Below are 14157 nucleotides of genomic sequence, written 5' to 3'. Positions count from 1 at the left end.
ATTCGGGTCCGAGTTTATTTGTAAGGGACCAAATAATCAAAATGATCATGTTAAGGACCAAATTGATAAAACGGTAATATGTTATGGACCACATTTGACCTTTACTCAATTCGATGTATTGAATTCCATATGAATCTGAATTTAATTAGTACATTTTCCTTTCAATTAAATAGATTGAGAGTTCAAGTTAACACGACAATAAAAATTCAATTGAATTTAGTAATCCTCTCGAACCCACAAAGTATAATATCCGGTTCAGTTCGGTTCGTGGTGGACCAGTCGGTTATCATGGCTTACTTTCAATTACAAGGGCAAATTGGTCATTTTACGATCCAATAATTATGATTTCTACTACATATTTGTATGTGCGCATTGCGCAGTTTCATTCAACACTTGTAACGTCACTGACCCTTGTTGTGAGTTGTGATTCTCAACTCAATAATATTGACATTTTCATGAATGTGGCTATTAATCGATTTCACCTATTTAAAGCATAAGCACTTCTTTAAAATTCAACTGTCACGTTCCATACAAACCCAACATGCCTTTTAATGACCATTTGCTTAAAACCTAAGTACAAAAAAAGACAACAAGATATACGTCTCATGAAATCCACATTTCTCCTACCAAAACCCTTAAAACTCATATATATACACATACACAGATATGTCCTAATTAAGACACACACACACACACACAGTTCTGTTTCATTGTTTTCTTCGACAAGCATGTCTAAATACTACGCAAAGAAACAAACCCTCATGAAATCAAAAGAAATCAACAGTGAAAAGCAGAAGCAAAGCAACAATTTCTTCTCCAAAAACCTCAAAAAAATCTATCCCATTGGCCTTCAAAAAAGAAGCCATTGCTCCCCCATCTCATTATCTTCCTTGTCGCTCTCGCTTTCGCAGAACTCAACCGATGATTCTTCCCCGACCGACTCAGCCTCTCCCCCACCGTTGGAGGAGAAGATCTTGTCCGCACTGCACTTGCTTTCCCCCATCCAATCACCGCCCCCGCCCCACGACGATGAAGAGCCGAGGCGGTGCAGCTGGATCACCAAAAACAGTGGTAATTAATTAGTAAATTAATATAATTTCAGATTTTAATTTTTTTTTATTGAAACTAACTCGAAATCGTTACTATTAGACAGCGTTTACGTCCAATTTCACGACGAATGCTGGGGAGTTCCAGTTTACGATGACAAGTAAGTTAGTAAATTAAAACTCGAATTAATCACCCAATTATCATAATTAATTAATACAATATGTGTATGACTTTGCAACGCAGTAAGCTTTTTGAGCTTCTTGCAATGTGTGGACTCCTCATGGACTTGAACTGGACCGAAATCCTTAAAAGAAGACAGCTTTTAAGGTCGGTAACATTTTTATTTTTCAGTAACATATATAGAGAGAGAAATTTAAGAGTAATTTTGATGATGAAACAGGGAAGCTTTTAGTGGTTTTGATCCTTACAGAGTGAGCAAAATGGGGGAAAAAGAGATCAACGCCATAATCTCAAACAAAGACGTGGCTTTAGCGGAAAGGAGAGTTAGGTGCATAGTTGACAACGCAAAATGCATTACAAAGGCAAGTTCAAATAATTCCTAATCACACAATTAAATCAATTTAAGCAATAATGCTAAATTATTATACATTAATTAATTAGATTGCTAGAGAATGTGGGTCATTTAGTTGCTACATGTGGGAGTACGTGAGCTACAAACCGGTGATCAACAAGTTTCGGCACTCAAGAAACGTGCCGCTGAGGAGCCCCAAGGCGGAGATCATAAGCAAGGATCTGGTGACACGTGGATTCCGGTACGTGGGGCCCGTCATCGTCTACTCCTTTATGCAGGCGGCCGGGATGACCGTTGATCATCTCCTTCATTGCTATAGATATGGGGACTGCGTTGATCTTGCGGAGAGGCCATGGAGACATTTCTAATATATCCTATTTAATCAACAACTTTAATTAATAATATTCATAATTTAAATAAATATTGTTTGAGGAGAGGTGTGGCTGTCTCAGTTTTTTTAGCTGGACAGAAGTGTGATCATTTGTGTTTTTTTAATTATTTCATTTCATTTTATTAATATCTAATTAATGTTAGTATTTGAGTTTATTTTTTGTGAGTATGAGCATTGTATTTAGTTGGTGAAATGTTATAGTATTTTCCAAGGAAAGTAAAATTTTCGATTTCATTGCCATCTCCAATCTCTATGTATAATGATTCTATTTGAGGTGAATTTTATACTCACATGAAATCCGAAGTAGAACAAATTGTATCGACACACACTCAATTCCCACTAAACACACATCGAGGAAAATACTCCACCAAAAAAAAGGATTAAGAAGTGATTGTTGAAGTGAAAGAACAGAGAAATACACATACTAAAGCAACAAACAAGTAGACAACTTGGAGGGCCCACAAGCTCTATGATAACATATGGTCCAATATCATTATAGCTTGTATTAAAATTAATACACATGTCCAAATAAAACAAGGTCCACTATCGAATTGATCAATATTGTTGGCCTGCACAATCTGTAGCCATCTATGCTCTATCATTACACAGTCATCTTATTCTCTTATTCTTTCGATTTTTTTTAATGTACTATTCGAATAAATCTCTCATTATTAATCTTCAATGAAACAATGATCAATGGACATGTTTGCTTGCCGGAAAATTGACTGCGGAAGATGGAGACTTGCACCAAACTTTGCATCTCCAGCTTTAATGACATACTAGTAAACATAGCTGTTTTCATCATAAACAAAAGTAGATTTCAAAAAAAGAGGGATAAAAAGTCACAAATATTACTCATAAAAGTACCATTTTCCACCAAATTCGCTTTAGGTGGGGAAGTGTCATTCAAGAATCTAGGTAAAAAAATCTTGATCTTTAATCATTTCCGAATGATCTGCAACACCTTATATAAGAAATTAAGAAAATAAAAATAGGCATAAAACAAACACTACACTATTCATATAAAGAGCAAAGATGATGTATGTACAAAGATGGATTTTTTTTTCCCAAGATTCAGTCTACAAATTATTTATCAAACAAATGTCATTTCAAATACAACCAAACTACACTCGCTTTTCCTTTCATTCATTCATCCAACTCCAAAGAATATGTACACGCCACCGCATCTAACCGCGGCTCCCCTCCCATCACAACTCGAGGAAGAAAGCACAAACCAAATCTACCCTATAACAAAGCCTGCCCTTTCGCTTTCATTCTACTATAACAAACGTACGTACGGCGTAGCCATACCTTGATGTCTCAAAACTGGCAAGAAGTTCCGAGCCTCTGCCTCTGCTTCTGGCCGAGCGTGATAGACTTGCGCTTGGCAAATGAAGGGTGAAGCAGCTCTTGAACCTTCTCCAGAAACAGCGCCCACTTGTCGTCCTTCATGTCTGCTAGCTTCACAAAGCTGCTGCTTGCTGGGAGTTGCTCGTTTGCGCTCCTCCGGCTAGATGAGTTGGCAGCATTGTCAGATTTGGACGCTGCAAACTTTGGGAACTTGGGCTGCTTCTTCTCACCTAAGCTAGTATATTTCAGTGACATAGACAGTTTGGAAATACTTTGGTTCTTCGCTAAGGTTGGAGGACTAACTAACTCCTTCTCCTCGTCTCCTTCGCTTTCCTCTTCTTCCTCTGGGCCTTCCTCGAGTCTAGAAAGAAGAGCATGGCCATTACCAAAATGGAAAGCTGATGCAGAGACTTCAGATGACGATTTCTGGGTTAACTCATAGCCACCATCTTCACAATCTATGTCAAATAGGAAGCCGCCGTCATCATCTGATTCACCTCTGGGGGAAAAGACCTCCTCAGTAATAAGCCTTCTTGCCTCAATGCATATGACCTCAAGATCGCTTGGTTCCTCCTCACCATTGCGGAACTCCCTACTCATCATTTCCCCAATCTCAGCCAGACACAGCCCATATGCAGCAGCTTCCTTGAGGAAAATGGTGCAGAGATGCAGGACGCGCAAACAAGCCTCCCGGATCATGGGAAGCTCACTTCGCAGCATCTCTGAATCACGAGCAGGATCAAGATTGCTTATGTACTCAAGTTCATCATCTGAGAAAGGAATGGAAGCCTGGGGCCAATGAATCCACTCAAAATATGGATCTTCCAAACTCTCAGGCAAGCAGAGACCATGATCAATGGGGATCAGTTCCACTTGACCAAACCTGCCTACATCATCAAGTTTCCTAACTAAAAGATTACCAGCATGCCTATCTGTGTTAAAAATCCTAATGTCTAGAATCCCGATCCGATGCACAGACGAAACAGGGAAACTTGAGGTCCCATGGTCACTAGCATCAAAATCATGTGGGATGTACTGTTGGAAGGATGCAATCTTGCTCACAAGCTTCTTGGTCTGTGGCCTGTTTGCATTCACACCATCATTGATGTTGAAGATTGAGTGAGTAATCTTCACAAGTGAGGTAGGAGGCACATTTGCGAAATTATCATAGTCGAGTAGATATGCAGCAACTTCGCGAAACCCAGTTTCACCAACTCTAACAGATCGCTTTAAGCCTGGTTGCCCAAGGGCTTTACCAACAAAGCCCTTGGGGTTGTTTGGAGCAAATGGCTCTTCATCCGTAGGTTTCACAATTGCCACACTGTCACCACGAACATTTCGAAAATAATAAGCACCTCCCAGCCCACCTTGAGCAGGGATTGGATCAACCCCATTCTTAATCGCCTTGATAGTTTCCTTAATGAGTTGTTTCGTCTTGGCAAAGCGAAATGAATGACCCAAGATCTCAATCGGCCCACTTTGATCTCTCTGTTGGATGTCCTTGCCAGTGGGAGACAAACACGGAGTAGAGGAGCTCCTATGCATCAGATTCCTTGTTAGCAGCAGGGGAGAATCATTCCGAATGGCACTAAGGTCATTTTTCAGAACCATATCACCAAATGTCAAAGAGCTCTCCTCAATGGGGAAATTGAGGGCAACCTGCAGCCTCCTCTTAACAGTATTCACATTGTCACTCCTGTTCAACTCCATCCCCAACACACAGCCTGTCTCAGTCTGTACAAAAACACGTCTCGAGGATTTCCTTTCCAAACCATTAGTCCCATGGTATTCCCCACTTCCAAGCGGACTCTTGAAAGCTGCTACAGCCATCTGGGTCTGCACAGGACTGTCCATGTTACGAGACATGAAAGGAAGGGAATAACCAAAGATGGTTCTCCTCACAGCCGGCAACCGAGATGGCAAAGAACGAGAGCTTTCCCCTCACCCTCAGCTCAACCCAATACTCAGAAGCCGGGTGCGATAGAACCAGAAGTATATCTTTACCACTAAAGGTCATCAACTGAAAAACCAAAATCCGAATTCCTACCCTACAAAATTAACCGAAACCGAAACGGATCTAGGCACCACTATGCTAGAAGATCAAACGGACCGGGAGAGAGAACCACACAATCAGTGCATCGAGAGAGCCATGCGATTGATCCAATTAACCTCACACCAAAAGCTGAAAGTCAAACAACAATAGTGAACAGTTTGTACACACGAATCATCTCAAATCTAATTAGTTAAAACCTACAGAATCTGAAACACACCGCCAATTTCTCAAGATTAAATCACCCAGTGCAAAAAAACACAAATTAAAATGACAGATAAGAGCATACACATTATAGCAAAGAATCTTAGCATCAAGCTGATAATAACAAACGAACGAAAACAATTGATCCTTACCAAATAAAACAAAAGTAATCATACGTAATGTTAAAAACAAGAAAAACATATAAATCAGCTAATTCACGATACAAAAACGTTTCAATTGAATCTTGATCTGCAAAATTAACCAATGACTCAAGAGTCAATCCCACACCCAGCCATAAACCACATTCAAGCGAAAATCAACCACACGTAACAGCGGGAAACTCGATCCTATCAAACTCAAGAAATAGAAAAACAGCTCAACCATTTTCACGTAAAAACAGACGAAGAACATCCAATCGCATAGATCGATAAATCTAACAGATCACGGAAAAAATGCAAGATTCGGAAATCAACTCACCAGAAGGCCAGATCTGAAGAAACTCCTCCTTGCCTATCCCCGCTTTCCGTCAACAACGACAACAAGACCGTTGAGGAAAATGTTGGAAAAAATCGAACAATCCAACGGTCGGAACAACGGACAACGACAAGGCTAACGGCAACGATTTGATCGGAGTATTACCGTCGTCCTTACTTGCTCTGTTCAATCTTCTCTCTCTAGAATTCTTCTTCTTCTCTCTACATTTACACGTTGATTACAAACTGTTTATATAAGAACAATTACTTTTTTATTTCGCCATTTTTGGGGATTATTAATTATTTTTTTCTTTTTTTTTTCACGCCCTTACTCAGAACGTTCTGATTTATCACCGGGGTTACCGGAGTTACGAACTAACTGCAGTTAGTTTGACCCAACCGTAGTTACGTTCCCTCGCTTTGTGGAAGGGTCTAGAATGAAGGATCTCAGCCGTAGATATCAATTTGGAGAACGTATCCTGGCCGTCTATGCTTTAGAGTGACGTGGGTGAAATGGATTGGATGAACTTGGTCAGTGAGTCAAATGCTGTTGATTTTACTCAGATTAAAGTTAGTGGACATTATTACCCCTACATATACTGACGCAATGCAATTTTCTCATAGTAGGAGTATTAATTTTATTTAAGTTAGTGGATAACATTGCCCCTGATAAGAAATATAACTGTCACGCTGTAAAAAAATTGTATCCACATTATTGCAAATTTACAATGCATCTGAATCCACCTACCCCGAATAAATTCCATAATTTATTTTTGATAATCTAAATATTTTCTTTCGTGATTGATAATCATCTGTTTTATATTTGATAGATCAACAAAAAATTGTTACTTTTAGATTATTTTGCATGATAAATAAATAGATTATATACAACATTACTACAATTTTTTAAATGCGTTAACTTATTTTTTTACATTAATTTATTGTGAGTATAAAAACACAACTACTAATCTGTAGTAGTAACTAAACATCGAATCGTATGCTATTATAAGTATCATTTCAACCCTATAATTTGATTGCTGTGCGATAAAAAATCAGCTTCAATGACTTGTCGTTATTAATTATTAGTGTAATTGAGAGCATTATTAAACTATTAAAACAAATCAAAAAGATAATCTTCAAGGTTAAATTTCAATCATTTCAAGGATGCTTTTGGGAACAGGACCATATGCTTTATGATTATGCATATTTATGTACTCCTATTACTTTTATTTTTTTAAATATTCTTTTTGTTTTTTCAAATTTACTATTGCTTCTGTTAGATAAAAAAAATTACTTATCTTTATAAGTCTAATATAATACTAGCCTAGTAAATAATTAATTTTATGGTGACACGATTAATATTATACAAGGAGCCGGGTTTACAATTAAATGAATACATTACACACTAATAGTATGAAAATCAGTTATAAGATTCAATGATGATACATAAAATAATGGAGTGTAAAATGAATTTAAAAGTTTGTCATGCATATTGACCACTGAATAGCTACTATCTCTTAGCTTAAAATGGTTTAAAGAAGGTACTAGACACAAAATATATATGCAAAAACAACTAGGCAAAACACTTTTTTATCCTTGATTAAAATTTTAAGTGGATTTTATCATTATTTATTTCATATGACTACCCTCATATAGACTGTCATTACAAGCTTTTCCAATATAAATTTTATCCAAAATTCACTAAAAAAAATTTGTGGATTTATGTATGGTCTTGCCTAAAAACATCATAAGTTGACTGTGTCAAATGTTGGTAAGTGTATGATCAACGTTTATACCATCATCGCATTGAAATACTAATGTTTTATTTTTAATTATGAGAACACATGTGAAGTCAAAAACTAGACTTTCTTGTCCCATACACGGGTAGATAATGCTTCTTAATTAAGCACGTCGCCTTCATCAATCTAATCAAAATAATTATATTTAAGTTTTTGCTTGACCTATATAATATAAATTCTGAAAGCAAAATGTCATAGATGTTATGACTGTTACTTGACTGGTTAGCCATTTAATATTTTGTTTTTATAATTTAGTTATATTAATATCGACCTCACTATGGCCCTCCTCGTTCTTTACAATGCCATGCTTCACTTTATTGTAATCATCTGTCATTTTCATAACAAGTTATTTTCTTAAACAATTCTATAAACAACTGTACTTAGAAAAATTCGACAAACAACTATACAATTTAAACATTCATGGGCTAAGTTCTTTCGTATCATTAACTTCGTAAATTTGAATAGCAGTTTAATTTTTTGGGTGTGGAATTATAAATGAAAGAGTAAGAGATCAATTTTGTCTCATTCTTTGGACGTTTACTTGATATTGCCATAGGAGTACTACCATTTAGCATGCAGCGTTTCAGGAATAAAATGTATTGCAAAAAGATTCATTGATTAGAATATCGTTATAATAGACAAACTTAAACGTCAATTATCCACATGGCGATGATGTATGAGGTGTAATTTGCAAAACTGATAATCGTCTACTCGATTATGTCATTATTTTGAGCATTTACTCGTTTTTATCCTGTCATTGAGGGTATTTACTCGATTTAATTTTGAATCATAACAAATTCCTATAATAAAAATATTAACTTTCAAAGAGTACAAGTAAAATGATAGTACTCCAGTAATATTTAATTTTGTATACATAATATGCTAGTACTATTAATTTATGTCATCTTCAACTGAAACGGCTAAAAACGTCTTGCACGACATCCGGGGTTCACACATCCCCGATTTGCTCCTTTAACTTGTCTATTGCTTGTTCATCGTTAAATTCATTTGTAAGCCTTGTTTTAGTGTATAATAATAATAATAATAAATTAATAATAATAATAATAATAATAATAATAATAATAATGTTGTGATTATGGACAAACATTACTTATTTGGAACCAAACTAGTGGTGGATAAGAATAAAACGGTTAGTTAGTTAGTGATTTGAAGCTAAATAGTGGAAATGGATAAGACTAACTACATACGAGTACATTACATTACATGTAGCAATACGTAGATGTGACTGTATTACTCAACTTAACTCCATCTGCATATACAAGTTGCACGTGATAGCAAAACTTCAACCTAAAATGCACGTGAAAGCAAAACCCCAACCTAAAATATAAAGAAAATTAAATTTTATAAAATCCCAAGTTGTTTTACATGACCTGTCGATATTATCCAATCAAAAATTCTGCTTCTTACTTTTATTAATTGGTGTTTGAACTCTAGCTGTTGTATTTATGTATTTATACTAAATCGTGTCACATAATATTCAAATGTATGCAATCAAAAAAATCTAACCAGCTAAAGTTAAATACGAGTAGTAGAAAAATTATACATCAACCATTTGTTGACGGAAACCATCAGGTCAAATTAAAGAGGGGCAGAGATAGTGGAATTAATTGTAAAATGAAAGCATGTCAAATCATACAAAAAGTTATGCTATGAATGTCACAAAAATAAGAGGAATGATAAACAACTAAATTTTGTACAACCAAAATAACATAATATTAATATTTGATGTATTAATTATATATTAAAATTATAAATATAGTAAGTGGATAAGTTAAAAAGACGTATTAGCATTTAACCTCATTTTTATTTTTATATTTGAATTTTCTTTCTATTATTTTTAAATTTTGAAATAAAGTATGCACTAAATAAAATTAATGGTTCCAAAAAAATAAAAATAAAAATATACATAAATCATAAATATATGACCATAATATTATACACTTTTCATGTACTATATATGCATCCATATATTTTAATAAAATGCATAAATAAACTTATTTTTATACAATTAAACTAGTTTTTGGTTGTACAAAATTTGGTCACATAGATTTGTTGCGAAAATAAAACATTCATATCGTGATTTAACTAGAATTGATAGATATGACTTGTATGAGTGTATTTAGTAAGTAAAAAATCAAACTTCCTCCGCTCTGTCATAGACAAATTATTTTTTAGCATGAAATTTAAGAAAAGAAAGAAATAAAATATAAAAGAAAAAAAATTAAGAAAAGAAAGAGTAAAATATAAAAGAAAAAAAATAGAGGTGTGAAGAAAAAATAAAGTTGACGAGAGAATAAAGAATGAGATAGGAAATATATATATATTTTTTTAAAAGAGAGATGACCCACTCACAGTACACAGTTGAATATCTCAAAAAAAATGCTCGTTCATAATGAGAGGAAATAAATCAAATTTATTTTGTAGCAAAATCCGTAGTAATAGTATTTTGAAATTTAATTTGGGTAGTAGAGTGGCAGGTGGCTCGTATTAAACTCGAGGAGGCGAGAGAGAATTTAAAGCAAATTAAATTCCTGAGTTATTTTTCATCTATGAGAATTAAAATGACAATTTTTAGGAAAAAATATAATGATAATTCCCTGTAGACTTGTAGTGGCGGTGATGATTCAATCTTTTGATTAAAAGGAAAAAAAGTATTAATAGCTAGTAGCACCAGTATTATTATCTATAAACGTCATTACAGTTAAGGTAATATTGCTCTTTTATACACATACATGTTCCTTTACAACTTTTATGCCACTTATAATTTGTTTTTATAAATTTTGCTATTACTAATAAAGAAGACTATAATCACACAAAATATAAAGCTTAATACTATACTCCTACTTTATCATATTAAAACGTTATGTGATCTATTCTCATCTACTAATAATAATAATATCAGACATTATATATAATCAATTGAAAATAGTAAACATAATTCTTGTAGTTAAAAGCCATGTTTAGTGCACTAAAATTTGGGCGGCTACATCGGTTTTGTAACAACAATTTTTTAAGAAGATTTGTTTTCCTATGGAAACAAGTGGTCGGCTGTAGATGGAGTTGGGTAGATATTTTGAGATTAGGGATAATTAATATAATCCCCACCAATAAGAACTATTTAACTAATTAATGGAAGATTTAATAGTACTACCATTTTATGACTGCAAAAAACCAGCAGGCACGTGCTGTTGAATTATGATGATTTATGAAGTAACACTTGTTCTAGTCTCTGTGGCGCTTTATCTTTAATATTTTAATTACGTATCTGGCTTGATAAATGTATGATATACAAGTATGAACCTGGATACAGAAACATTGAATATCGACGTTATTATTCACATTAAATTTTACTCCATTTATGAATGGGACAACAAGGTATGGCTCTTTATAGTAATTCTCTTTATTGCCTAATAAGTATAGTACATATTGTTTTTTCAAAATAATACTATGGGTACTACTTATTTTGTTAGTTTATAAAACATATTTTTTTAAGTGAACTACGAAATTGGGCTCTACGTATGACAAGTCGAACGCTATAACTACTCATGTTAAAAAAAATGCATTGTAAGCCTCTACGTATGGGTATAATATCACTCCAGACCCTTTTTCACTATTTTGAGACTTTTATACCCTTTTCCCTCACTTTTAACCTTAAATATAATTCCAAGGATGTTTTAGTCTTTCTCATTTTTACTATATTTATTTTATATTAAAATGTTATTTTCATTTAATCCATAAATATTGTAAACTAATTAATTAGATTGATAAATAAAAATACTTATCAATAAGAATGATTTATATTTTTATTTTAGTTAGATATGTTTTTTTAAATAGTAATTTTTTTTAAAATAAAATATAGTAAATCACTAGTTATCATAAGAATGATTTATGTTTTTATTTTAGTTAGATATATATTACATAATTTACTGCCTTTATTTAAAAAAATTACTATTTACAAAAACATATCTAACTAAAATAAAAACATAAATCATTCTTATGATAACTTTTGATAAGTATTTTTATTTATCAATCTAATTAAATTTACAATATTTATGGATTAAATGAAAATAATATTTTAATATAAAATAAACATAGTAAAAATGAGTAAGACTAAAACATCCTTTGAATTACATTTAAAGTTAAAAGTGAGGGAAAAGGGTATAAAAGTCTCAAAATAGTGAAATATGGTATGAAATGATATTATACCCATACGTAGAGGCTTACAATGCATTTTTTAAAACATTAGTACCTCAAACGTTCGACTTATCATACAAGGGGTCAGTTTTATAGTTCACTCTTTTTTAATTAACCTGAGTTTTAATAACACTCAATTGCTAAGATATGCTTAAGAAAGAAGAAGAAAAAGAGGTTAAAGAATTATATACAAAAAAATATTTAAAGTGGTGGACTCACTGTATGAGTATAAGTTGCTTTCATCGTTCCAAAAATAGTCTTTATATTTTGGTTTGTCAACTAGAATTGCGGTACATATTTTACTTTTTAAATATTTTTCACTATATATGAAGTACATTATTAATGATGTGAGGTCTACTGTCTATAAAACTCATGTGGTTAAGTAAATAATTAAATTTATATAAGTAATAAATTCTGTGAAAATGTTTCTTAATTAGATGGGACTAATTTTAGTAGATGGAAGAGGGAGAGTGTTAATAACAAAAGTTAAAGTATCCTATAAAGCAACAAAAATATAAAATGCAAATGTATGCAAGTAATTAGCTATACAACGCCGTGCTGAGATTACCCCTAAAAATTTAAGTGACGTTATTCTCATCACTTCACAACTCATGGAACAAATTCATGTGTTACGTAGAGTAAATTGACATTTCAAAATATATTTTTCTTTTTCAAAATAAGACTAATTGACATTTAAATTATAGTACTAGTAAATTTGTGTTGATTTTTGGTCAATTATATAACTTTTGAAAATTAGAATGCAAAAGCATAATTTTTCAAACTTTTGCATTTGTCGCGTGATGGTAAAAACTGAAGTTAATATGACAAAATCAAATATAAAATATTTAAAATACCATGTCATTTTAAATATATCGATATATTTTAATCAACACTTCAAATATAATGACGCAGTATTATTTACATATCATATTTAATTTTGTCACTATCACTTTCAGTTTTAACCATAGACAATTAAGAAAAAATAAAAATTACTATAATATAGGGGCATGTTAGGGTGCAATCACCTCTTAAAAGAATATCATACCATTATTCATAGCCAATCATTTGTACACGTGGACGAATAATAAGCTGTCACGTAGTAAAAAAAGAAAAGAAAAAGTTAAAAAAGACGACCAGCAATATGTTGTACACTATACAACAATTTTTCTTGGACAACAATATCCAACACGATAGATTGCTGTCTACCGTATTAAATATTGTTGTGTAGCGTTTATAATATTGCTGTATAAATGGTGTCACGCTATTACTTTAAGAGGAGTTGTCATTTTAACACAAACCTATATAATATATACTCATCTTTTAAAAATATGAATTTAAATGACAATTACCCTTTAATATTTGAATTACTGATAATATGGTATCACGTAACGGTAAAATTATAATTAAACAGACTAGATGGGGGTGGCTTTATCAAAAGATGAGAAAAATATATAATGAAGAATGCGTTAACACTAACACTAAAAAGGGCGTGATAATCGATTTAACTCATATTCATAAGCATGTGATTTATTGCAATAATAATAATAATAATCTATATAGGAAATTATAACAGTAACATATTATATATGTACGTATAAATATCACTCCCCTCAAAATTCATGCCTTCAAGTTCAATGGGCTGAAAAGGAAAAAAAAAATGAAAAAGACAAATTATGTAAATTACTAAAAAAGCTTGTATGGGTTGGTTATGGCACTACTTTTTTCTATTATCTGTCTGCACTTTCATAAAACTGGCCATACAATTTTTCAATAGCCATTCACTTATTACAAAATACTTAGTATTACATGACCCTTCATCCAAAATTCCAAACATATACAATTTCTTTTTTGAGTTACTTTTCCTAACATGTTATTAAAATTGAAAGTAGTATGCTACGTCAACTTAGTAATAAAATGATTAATGTTCAAAATCAAATATCAAGGATTCATATCCTTGTGTTGCACATGTTAGGGGTGCAATTGTTATCCTAGTGGGAAAGCGATTAGTGCTTGAATCTAAGTTTGTTAGCCTAATAGTAAAGTGATTAATGCATGAATCTTGAGTTTGAGTTCACATGAATGTCAATAATTTTTTT

General features: G+C 32.8%; 2 protein-coding genes across 5 annotated transcripts; one reads left to right on the top strand and one right to left on the bottom strand.

Annotated features, from left to right (window-relative positions):
• The first annotated feature begins 617 nt into the window (after nucleotides 1-617).
• LOC125204959 (uncharacterized) lies at nucleotides 618-2210 on the top strand. Of its 2 annotated transcripts, none has more exons than XM_089060577.1 (5): nucleotides 618-1071; nucleotides 1150-1207; nucleotides 1291-1374; nucleotides 1448-1589; nucleotides 1695-2210. In XM_089060577.1, exons 1-5 carry the CDS (start codon nucleotides 729-731, stop codon nucleotides 1875-1877), a joined length of 810 nt encoding a protein of 269 aa, XP_088916703.1. In that variant the 5' UTR covers nucleotides 618-728; the 3' UTR covers nucleotides 1878-2210. The 2 variants fall into 2 exon arrangements, with proteins under 2 accessions (XP_088916703.1, XP_047959688.1); XM_048103731.2 differs by having other exon boundaries at nucleotides 632-1071; nucleotides 1669-2210.
• A 758-nt stretch (nucleotides 2211-2968) lies between these two features.
• Nucleotides 2969-6349, bottom strand: LOC125205017 (phosphatidylinositol 4-kinase gamma 7-like). Of its 3 annotated transcripts, XM_048103808.2 has the most exons (3): nucleotides 6052-6349; nucleotides 5368-5502; nucleotides 2969-5156 (listed from the first exon to the last, which is right to left on the bottom strand). In XM_048103808.2, the coding sequence occupies exon 3, from the start codon at nucleotides 5148-5150 to the stop codon at nucleotides 3291-3293; it is 1860 nt and encodes a 619-aa protein (XP_047959765.1). In that variant the 5' UTR covers nucleotides 5151-5156; nucleotides 5368-5502; nucleotides 6052-6349; the 3' UTR covers nucleotides 2969-3290. The 3 variants fall into 3 exon arrangements, with proteins under 3 accessions (XP_047959765.1, XP_047959767.1, XP_047959764.1); XM_048103810.2 differs by lacking the exon at nucleotides 5368-5502; XM_048103807.2 differs by having other exon boundaries at nucleotides 2969-5502; nucleotides 6052-6348.
• Nucleotides 6350-14157: the final 7808 nt, after the last annotated feature.

Source organism: Salvia hispanica, chromosome 6, assembly GCF_029641045.1.
Source record: "Salvia hispanica isolate PSC_SH4W2 chromosome 6, Shi_PSC_v1, whole genome shotgun sequence".
Classification (NCBI taxonomy): Eukaryota; Viridiplantae; Streptophyta; class Magnoliopsida; order Lamiales; family Lamiaceae; genus Salvia; species Salvia hispanica.
The sequence above is the reverse complement of the archived record's forward strand: the minus strand, read 5'-3'. Positions and strand labels throughout refer to the sequence as shown.